At 38.6% G+C, this 10,098-nt stretch overlaps 1 protein-coding gene across 9 annotated transcripts in view; it reads left to right on the top strand.

The window, feature by feature from the left end:
- LOC143025592 (transmembrane protein 268) overlaps window positions 1-10,098 on the top strand; it is a 145,148-nt gene that overhangs the window by 95,339 nt on the left and 39,711 nt on the right. For all 9 annotated transcript variants that reach the window (XR_012966414.1, XM_076185509.1, XM_076185508.1 and 6 more), the window contains exons 2-7: window positions 1-66; window positions 2,743-3,121; window positions 4,394-4,509; window positions 4,718-4,951; window positions 6,027-6,173; window positions 6,887-7,042. The exon at window positions 1-66 is cut by the window's left edge and continues 110 nt beyond it. Coding sequence is in view for 8 of the 9 variants with exons in the window: in XM_076185509.1 (XP_076041624.1) it covers window positions 1-66; window positions 2,743-3,121; window positions 4,394-4,509; window positions 4,718-4,951; window positions 6,027-6,173; window positions 6,887-7,042 (1,098 nt within the window). In the remaining variant the exon portion in view is untranslated. The remainder of the gene's footprint in view (window positions 67-2,742; window positions 3,122-4,393; window positions 4,510-4,717; window positions 4,952-6,026; window positions 6,174-6,886; window positions 7,043-10,098) is intronic.

Here is a 10,098-nt window from a genome sequence, read left to right as displayed (position 1 = left end):
ACGCCCACCACGCCCACCACGCCCGTCAACAACAACCCGGCCATCATCGACACCCAGTCCGTCCAGGTGGGTCGAGGGTCACGGTCGTCCTTGAGAGACCGACCGCAAGAGTTCGCCCTTCATACAAACACTCGAAGAAAGGTTTTGGGTGATTGTGAGTAGGTATTAAGGATGAATGGTCAATGGGAATGGGATTGGAAGGTAACTTGGTGTATATCCTGTATATCCTATTTGTGTTTCCTATTGTTCTTGTGTTCTTAACCAGTTAGTTGCTTATGGCACCTGGTTTCATATTATCTCGATTCGTATGGTCTCATGGCTCAAAATCATATATATATATATATATATATATATATATATATATATATATATATACACACGAACGCTCCAGATGTATTTTTGGATTGAGGATATTGAGTTATATACATTGTGTGTGTGTGTGCGCGCACGCTCGCGTATTCACGTTCGTGTGAATGTGCTGAGTGACAGGTGTGTCATTGTAATGTCCTTACAGTAAATTTTCAGTTAAACCGTTACAAGGCAGTTTGTGATGACGTTTAGCCTAACCGCAGACTGAGGCGCAGGCGACACAGGAGACGCAGCACAGGAAAGGCAGACTTCCTGTTGCCAAACTGAAGTACAGTTCGAACTTCTCTCTCACTTTAAATACTTCAAGATGTACTATTTCGTCATTTCAAGTGAGAGGAAAGTCAGACCCTATTCGATTCAGCAACAGGAAGAAGTCTGATTTTGCCCTGTGCTGCGTCGACTGTGCCGCCTGCGTCACATTTTGTGCTTAGGCTTACATGTTTTGTTAAACCCATTTTCTGCTCCAGATAGAGTGGGGATACCCCCCCCCCGTTTAATAAAATCACCTGACGGCAGCTAGAATATATACAAAAACCGTTAAACAGAACAGAAGGGTCACATAGGAAATGATTCAATTACTGCGGGTGAAGTTTCCCCCTCGCATATGAATAAAATCGCCCGGCGGCAGCTAGAATGACAAACCTGTCAAACCCTCATCTATATTTCATCACGTCACCGCGAATATAAACGTGGTTGTTAATCCTGACATGCGAGCAATGTTCATCTTGAGTCACGTGACGATTTTATGTCAAGTACAGTAACGAGGACCACGCACTACAAGGTCGAACTCATTGGTCGTGAGTTCGATTCCCGGGACCCGCTGCGCGCTTCTTGCACTGGATCCCGACAGCCCTGGCCAGGCGAGGAGGCGACTCAACGTCGGTAAAAAAAAAAAAAGAGATAAAAAAAGTGGCTTGCCGCAATTGACAATGCTTTGCTCTACCAGGGATTTCTCACTTACCACTTCGTAGATAAGGAATGAAGATTATTATTTTATATGTTTTTATTTGTCTATTTATTTAATTTCTATTTTATTTTATTATTATTATGGATCACATGAAGAATTGTCACCCCATGAGATCCCACCTGAAGAATTGTCACCCCAGTACGCCAAATATCAACAGTGGAATATAGATTAGATTAGGTTAGCTTAGCTTGAAGGAAGGTTATGCTTCATGTCATCAACTTATACAACCGAAGAATCGTAAACCCAGGATGGCCCACATGAAAAATTCTCACCCTGTCGAAGTCTGGGGTTTAATTTTATTTGTTTATTTATTTATTTTAGTATCGATGGCGTTATCAGAAAAGAACCTTCTGGGTCGTTGACACCTTGATGGACTGGATAGGTGGGGTGGAATATGTATATATAGCTCACATTGATTTATTGATTCGTGGTTCTGCTGGATTTGACAGCTCAAGTGGAGGCTTGGATTTATAGGGCATATACACACAAACCTCTTGTCTACTTCATCCACTTGCATGTTTCATCTGTTGAATATTTTTTTGTTTATTTGTTCATTTATTGCTATCAAAAGACTATTATTTTGCCTGACCCCCCCCTTTCCCACCGCCTTATCTCCCAAAGGTGAAGTGTATATTTATTTATGTATTCATCTATCTACATAACTTTTGTTATAAAAAGACGATATTATTTTGTAACTCCCTTAGGGCGTAAACTCTCACTCATCCCATCTTGTAAAATCCTTCTTAATCCTCAGACACTTCATCACGACAAATGTCTTATCTGTTTCTCTAAGTACCAAATCTCTGCTCCGTACAGCATCGTGAATACAACCATTCAACCGTACAATTTCCTCTTTGTATACATCCGTAAATACAGATTCCTCATGATGTTTTTCATTCTGCTCAGATATCTATTCACTTCCGTGATAGTTCACGTCTTGAACTCCCAGTCACCGTCACATGCCACCCGAGAAACAGTCTCCACTTCTTCATGCCTCTCACCGATGACATATATTCAATCTATCAATACTATAATTCCTAGTACTTCATCACTTCTGTCCACATTCAATCGAAACTTTCTTCTCTTTCATGCCCATCCGAACTTCAACTGCTTCAATCTCTGGTCAGAATCAACCATAATTACTTTCTGTCATCCACAAATATCAACTGGATCATTCCCCATGCCCTTCCAGTCTCACACACCAATTCCAAACCTCTGCATTCCACTCTTGACTGTTCGCTCCATACCATCATATCTACGTATACGTGGACCAACCATGATGACATTACACATCACACATGAAAATTTCAAATTCGTCCTTCCAGGAAATCAAGGGTTGTATAGCTCACATATTCATTCCCCATGGTATTATATAATTTCTATAATTCAATCCCTCTCGTTTTCAGGTCAACATTGACAACCGCAACAACAACAATAACAACAACAACAATACAAATCCCAATACCAATACCAATACCAACGGCAACAGCAACAGCAACAGCAACATCAACAGCAACAGCAATATTAATAGCAACATAACCAATAATAACAGCGGCATTGCCTCGGAGAGGTCAGCAGCCAGGACAGTGTCCGAACCCGTCAACGGCGTTCGAAATGCCGCCAACCTCGCCAATAGCGCCACCGTCAACCCACACAGCGGAGAGGCGCGTATTTCTATGACACAACTCAGCGCTTCTCACCTCCATAACGTGCCTTTGAACGATCCTTCTTCCAGAAGACCTCCTCCAAATCATACCGCGCAGCCTGTTATTCGCCAAGGCTTTGGTATGTCATAGCTTTAAAATAACGTGATATAAGGTATAATTTTCACATTTTTTAAGCAGGAATGAGGCAAAGGGACAAATGTGATACAATGTGAAACAGCAAGGATGTTATTTTTGAACACATGACAAAACTCCAACGGACAAAATCCCAATCTGCATAGGAGGGGAGGACATAACCTAACCTAACCTAACCTAACCTACTGATTGAGGTTTGTTCATTGGGGTATTGTCCGTTCAACGTTATTTTTCGATACTTAGCCACCTCGCCTAGCACTCATTTTTACCTCCCTTACCACGCTATCTCAGGTGGATGAACAGGGTGAAGAGGACATAAGGTGCAAAAGAATATTTATCAAGCAAGGAAGAATGTAAAAGATAGGAGTGAATGTAGAGGGTTTGTAAATGAACAAGGAAATGCTGCTGCCTAATGGGATGTTCTTCTTTTATATTTTTCTCAAATAAATGATGTAATAAAGCAGTGGGAGTAAATTAGCTAAGCCAACAGCTGTTGACCCCTGCCATGGAAGTATTGTATCTTAATTCACTGCAAGAGATGACCCTTCATCCAAAGGATTAAAAAATGGGAGGGACAGCAAATGGGTGGATGTGTTTAAGGTGGGTGACTGCTTTAACTCAGTCAACCCTGTTATAAAGGGGAAAATGCCTTTTCATATATTTATGTATTTACCCTCCCCTTAACTATATATATATATATATATATATATATATATATATATATATATATATATATATATATATATATATATGATATATCGAACAGCTATGGTAACATGACCCTAATGCAGCCCCACATTCTTTTCAAACCATTGACTCTCCATTCCCAATCCTCATACATCTACTATTCATGTAAAAAAATTCTATCTTCACCAGACTTCACCTAAGCCATACATTTGTAATACATTCCACAACGCTTCTATCATTCCTGTCATATCCTTTTTTCAATTCCATAAAACCTGAAAAACATTCTTACCCTTTGCTAAAAGTTTTCTGCATATCATTCTTACTACAAACATTTGATCTGTCCACTCTCCTCCTCTCATGAACTCATGGTGCTCCTTCCCAGTGACCCTCCATTCCTCTGGTAATCTTCATAATTAACATCCATCCATCCACCTTACCAATCACATTCAACAGACTGATTCTTCTAAAACCACTACATTTATACTTGTCCCCCTTCTGCTTGTATGTTGTATTCTGAATATGTAAAAAAGATCAAATAACCTCGAAAGAGTAACCGCTTTTTTCCTTGCAGCAAATGGGGATGTCATTGTGACACTGCTGCCACAGAACACATGTGCTCCCTGGATTACGCCTGCACAGTTTCGACCAGAACTTGTACCAGAGGAACTTATGGCACAAGGCCTCACGGTATTGTTTCATGAACTTAAGATCTTAACTCCACTCTTGCTTTTATAATTAGTGACATTAGTGCCATCTATCCAACGTAATATGGTATACCTGATTCATCAATGATCCTATGTTATCAACATATTACATGGAACAAATTTTATGTCTCCATGTATCTTTTAATTCTCCTGAATACATTGCAACATGTTTCTGTGTTATTTCTTAACAGCTGACAGTGGAAGACTATGTGCACATCATGTCCCAGCTTGTTAATGACTACCGTTTCACTCTGTACAACATCTGCTATAAGCGTATCCTGATGGTATGGATCATAATGGCCTTTGTGATCCTATTAGGAATCCTATTCTCAGGCATAGAGCATACCAGACTGTTTGGTGCAGGCATTGGTTGGCTACTTCTTAATGCTTTAGCAATCTTCTTCTCCATGTGGATCAAAGTCCTGGTAAGGAAATTTATATATTTTAACCCATTAAAACCCATGGCCCACATTGGTGATTTTGTTCTTGATTATGCTAAATGAATCTGTTTAAATTAGAGGGACCTTTGCAACTCATAGGATTAAGTTATATCAACTCAATAAAGCCCAATAGCTAATTGAATGATTTTGGTCTGGCTGTTGCCTGATGATATAAGAAATGTGGAGGTGAAGTGGAATGGAGTGAAGAGAGCTGGTAGATAGGGTTGATCAAAGAATGCTAAGATGGTTTGACCATATGATAAGAATGAGCAAAGAAAGACTGGCAAAGAGCTTGTGGAAAACAGAAGTGAATTGAGTGAACTTGGAGGGAAGACCAAGAATGAGATGGATAAACAGGGTGAAGGGGACACTGGATTCAAGAAGAATGTCTGTCAGATAAGGAAGAAAAAGTGCAAAAAACAAAAGTGAATGGAGATTGGTTGCAAATGAATGATGAAATAACATGGCCTGAAGTGATGTTCTTCTTGCCTACTCCATAACTTTCTTGAGTGGATGCAAGAGGAATGTTTGTTTAGCAAGGAAAAAAGGGTCCAAAAGATAGTAATGAATGGAGAGTGGTTGTAAATGGATAAGGAGATGACAGCCTGAAAGGATGTTTATGTCCATTTTTTAAATTTCTTGAGTGGATGGTGGAAGGATCCACCTTTGGCTCTTGGACCTTGCTGTGGAGGTGCTGTATCTTGGTGCTGAATTTCCTATGACCTGAGCAATGTGGTCAGGGACAGGGATGACCACTCATCCACTAGATGCTAAGATGGGAGGGGACAATGAATAGGTTTTTGGATGTGTGTGGGATGTGTGTAAGGTGCTTGTATACTTTGACTCAACCATCCTCCTTTCAAGGGGGAAAAGTGCTTTTGGAAGATGTATGTATGTATTATTTTATTCACTATATATGTCTGCTTCATATCTCTACTTTGTCAACAGCCTTCAGATTATTTCAACCACTTTGTATCTGTTCAATTTTTTGTCTATACTTTCTCCCCAATAATCTTCCCCTATTTTGTAACTAATAACCTTTTATTAACTATTTGCACAGTTGAATAAGTCATTAGAGTTGTGCATCGCTGGAATCAACCTGCAGCTGATGCGCCACAAGATACTCCTTGGGCTGGATGACCGTGGCAAACTATCCTGTCATAAAGTGAATCTCTGCTTCATTTACTTTGACCCTCAGGACTGTATTGTAAGTGTAACCCTTATGTTTGTTTATATTAGGGTAGAGTTGGAAGGGATAGGATGTCTTGGTCTCATTAGAATATGGAGGATATACAGTAGGAGAGCTGTAGTTTACCTTTGTCTAGAATGGTTTGAATTTAGTAGTTGCAATCACAGGGATGTTCCTCCATCCATAAGGACCAAAGATGAATAGGAAGCTAATGGGAGTAAGATGGGTGGGGGTGGGTAATGCCTTGTCTGGCTATATTCCTTATAAGTGGGAAGAAGCCTTTGATATATGGAACAGAATAGTTGCAGTTATCACCTAGAATGCACAGAGCACTTATTGTTACACTGGCCTTCCCTCCAGACAGCAGTACAAAATCTCTTCACTGAATGAATTATAGACTGAACTGGTAGCAGTGGCCAGTTTCCTGCAAGAAAGAACCAGGGCAGTGGGTTGATTGATGTCAGGAGTCAGTTTTACAGCTCTAGCCATAGAAAATAGAATAACATATGAATTGTGATATCCCTTGTTTGATAATTGTGGGACTATTATAAGTGCAGTAAGGATGATCTGACAGTACTGTATTGATGGAAAGAAATGTGCAAAATTTCTCATGGTTTAAAACAGGAAGGAGGGAAAGGGATGTATATGTGAATGAAAGGGGTAAGGATTTTTCTTTCCCATGCTGGAAATGGTGTATAGGATGAAGATTAAGTGCTCTGTTGATGTTGCAGGCCAAGTTACAAGAGGTGATTGCGGAAGAGGAACGGGCAGGTCGAACAGTGAACAGTGAGGAGAACAAGCTGAGTACATTGCATCAGCGGATGGATATTGATGATTCTGACATAATAATTACAGGGGCCACCAACACACGCATATCACGCCAACAGGTAAAAGGAGGTTTACAAATTCACTAACAGAAATATTTAGAATATGTGTTTGTGTATATGTGACCATGTACCAGACACTGTCTACATGTGAGTTCCAAGCTCTTATCTAAGAACATGGTGAATCACATGTCTCCAATAGAGATCAACCATATTTTGTGATTTATAAGATGTTCCAATATATCAGACAGACCCCAGTTTAAAAGCTATTAATTAGAAAAAAATATATACATATATGAGTGCTAATACAAAGTAATGTTCAATCTACTAGTCTGATCTTATTTCAACTTGAAAATTCTCACAAATCATGATGAATTAATTACAAACCAGGGTGGAGTACAAAATTGAAATAAAATATATGTATTTAAGATATAGAAAAAAAAGTTAGGTTTGACTTATGGGTATTTTAAAACCTACAATTGACCTAGCACTGCTCATTTAATAAACACCTTTTAGCTTGAAATCCTCACCAATTTTAAAAAATTCATCACTAGTACTAAATTTACGTCAAGTAGATTTCACCAGCATGTTAATTTGGACACAGAATTGTTACACTTGATTTATGAATTGATTAAAACACAACATCCACAAATACCACTCAATATGTAATGAAAACATTGTTTTAGGTTTGAAAAATATGTTTCTATAGCACTGTTAACAAATGCTAGTGAAAGCTATGAGTTTGGAATATTAAATGTACTAGCATGAAAATCGTCATAAGAAATATGTATTGAAGTATGAACACCAAGAAGGAGGGATTATGCCCATGGCGCTGTATGGAAGAGATACCTTAATTTTGAAAACAGCAGAAAGGAAAAGCCAAAATATGAGATGAAGTGTTGAGAAGTATGATGAATGGTATCATGATGGATAGAGTGAGAAATGTAAAGGTGATGTGTAGAGGGGCTGGAAAGGGAAATGGCAGGTTCAGTTATAAAGAATGCTGGGATGGTTTGGGAATATGGAAAGAGTGGGAGAAGTATTAGCTAAAAAGATGTGGAAAGCAAATGTGGATTTAGGGAAACTGAGGAGAAGACCAAATATATCTCAAGCCAACACTATAAAAGAATTCAAGGTAAGGTTTGATAAATGGAGAAAAAAAGACATGAGCATAGCACCAACCCTGTGCACTACAACTTGTTAAACATAAAAACACACACACATACACACGCACAAAGATGGCACCCACACTATCAAATTTGACATATTAACAAAGATTGGAGAAATTACAGCTGTCAACATTAGAGCAGAGAAGGGAAAGAACAAACTAAACAGTGATACAGTGAACTATACACGAGTTCAAGAATAAACTGGATGTGGAGAGATAAGAAAATGGGTCACAAAGAGCATAGCTCCTGTCCTGTAAAATACAACTAGGTGACTACAACTAGGTAAATACACACACTTGTGGCACAGTTGGTAGAGTTCCCAGCTGCCATTACGGGGGCCCAGGTTCGAATCCTGCCCAGGGCTGAAATAATATCAGTATCTCTGTGCTGAGGGTTGTTACTCCAACTCTCATGGGCAGGGAGTTGGGGGTGTGTGTGCATGCAAGGTTACAGCATTACCCAAAGATTGGTCATATATGAGCTCTGAGCTCTCTTAGCTATCGATCATGAGTCCAACATGTGATCCAAAGACTATGGTTAATCACAAGAGGACATGAAAAGAAACTTAAAAAGGATAGTTACAGAAGAGATTTGAAAAATAATAGCTTCCCACACAGAGTGGTAGATATCTGGAATAAATTGAATGAGGAAACAGTGAGTGCAAAAGCCACAAGAATTTAAGTTCAAACTAGATACTGAAAGATACAAAAGTGGGTCACTACGAGCATAGCTCTCTTCCCATGGAATGCAACTAGGTAACAACTAGGTAAATACACACACATGCACACACAGAGTACAGAGAGAAAGACACCCCCCCCCCCACCATGAAAGAAGTAATTATGACACAGAAAGAAATAAGTGACCAAATAATAAACCTTGATGTCAGAAAATCACATGGTGTGGATGGAATTGCAAATTGGATACTAAAAGAATGTATAGATGAACTAATGGACAAAATATACAAGATAATAGATTGCTCACTCAAAGAAGGAAAGGTACCACAAGACTGGAAAAATGCAAATATTGTACCAGTATATAAAGGGGGAGATAAGGAAGACCCAATAAACTATAGACCATTTTCCCTTACAAGCACAATAGCTAAAATATGTGAAAAAAAATATCAAAAGGAGATGGATTAAACATCTGGAAGTAATATATTGATTCCAAAACAATTTGGCTTTAAACAAGGAAGATCATGTGCCACTAACTTGATTTGTTTTTACTTGAAGCTAATAGACATAATGCAAGAAAGGGATGGATAGACTGATTGTGCTTTCTTAGATTTACAAAAGGAATTGGATAAGGTACCACACAAAAAGCAACTAAGACAATGAAAAAAAAACAGGTGTACAAGTAAAATCATTGAAATGGGTGCAAGAATTCTTGAACGGGAGAAAAAGTGGAGTCCCACAAGGTTCAGTATTAGCTCCAGTAATGTTTGCTATATATATATAAATGACATGGATGAAGGTGTTGAATGTTATATGAACTTCTTTGTAGACAATGCAAAACTACTAAAGAAAGTAAGTACAGAAAAAGACTGTGAATCACTACAGAGAAACCTGGACAAAGTCTGGGAATGTAGCCAAAAGTGGGAAGTGAACTTCAACATCAAGAAATATAGTATAGTAGAGTTTGGAAAAGTAAAAAAGAAATATCAAGACAATATAAAATTGGCACAAAAGAAGTAAAGGAAGTTAGCTCCGAAAAGGACCTAGGCGTAATTATCACCAAATATATGTCCCCAGACAAGCATATAGACAAAATAGTCAGAGAAATGTAACATTTACTAGGATCAATAAAGGTGGCTTTTAATTACTTGGATGAAATAATGGTAAAAAAATATTAGTCACACTGATAAGACCAAGATTGGAGTATGCTGCGACACTATGGACACCCAGTACAAAAAAGAATATAAAGAAATTAGAAAGAATCCAAAGAGCAATGACA

This window comes from Oratosquilla oratoria, chromosome 5 (genome assembly GCF_046742065.1).
Source record: "Oratosquilla oratoria isolate Oo_2021 chromosome 5, ASM4674206v1, whole genome shotgun sequence".
Classification (NCBI taxonomy): Eukaryota; Metazoa; Arthropoda; class Malacostraca; order Stomatopoda; family Squillidae; genus Oratosquilla; species Oratosquilla oratoria.
Note: the sequence above shows the minus strand (reverse complement) of the source record. Positions and strands in the feature narration are given on the sequence as shown.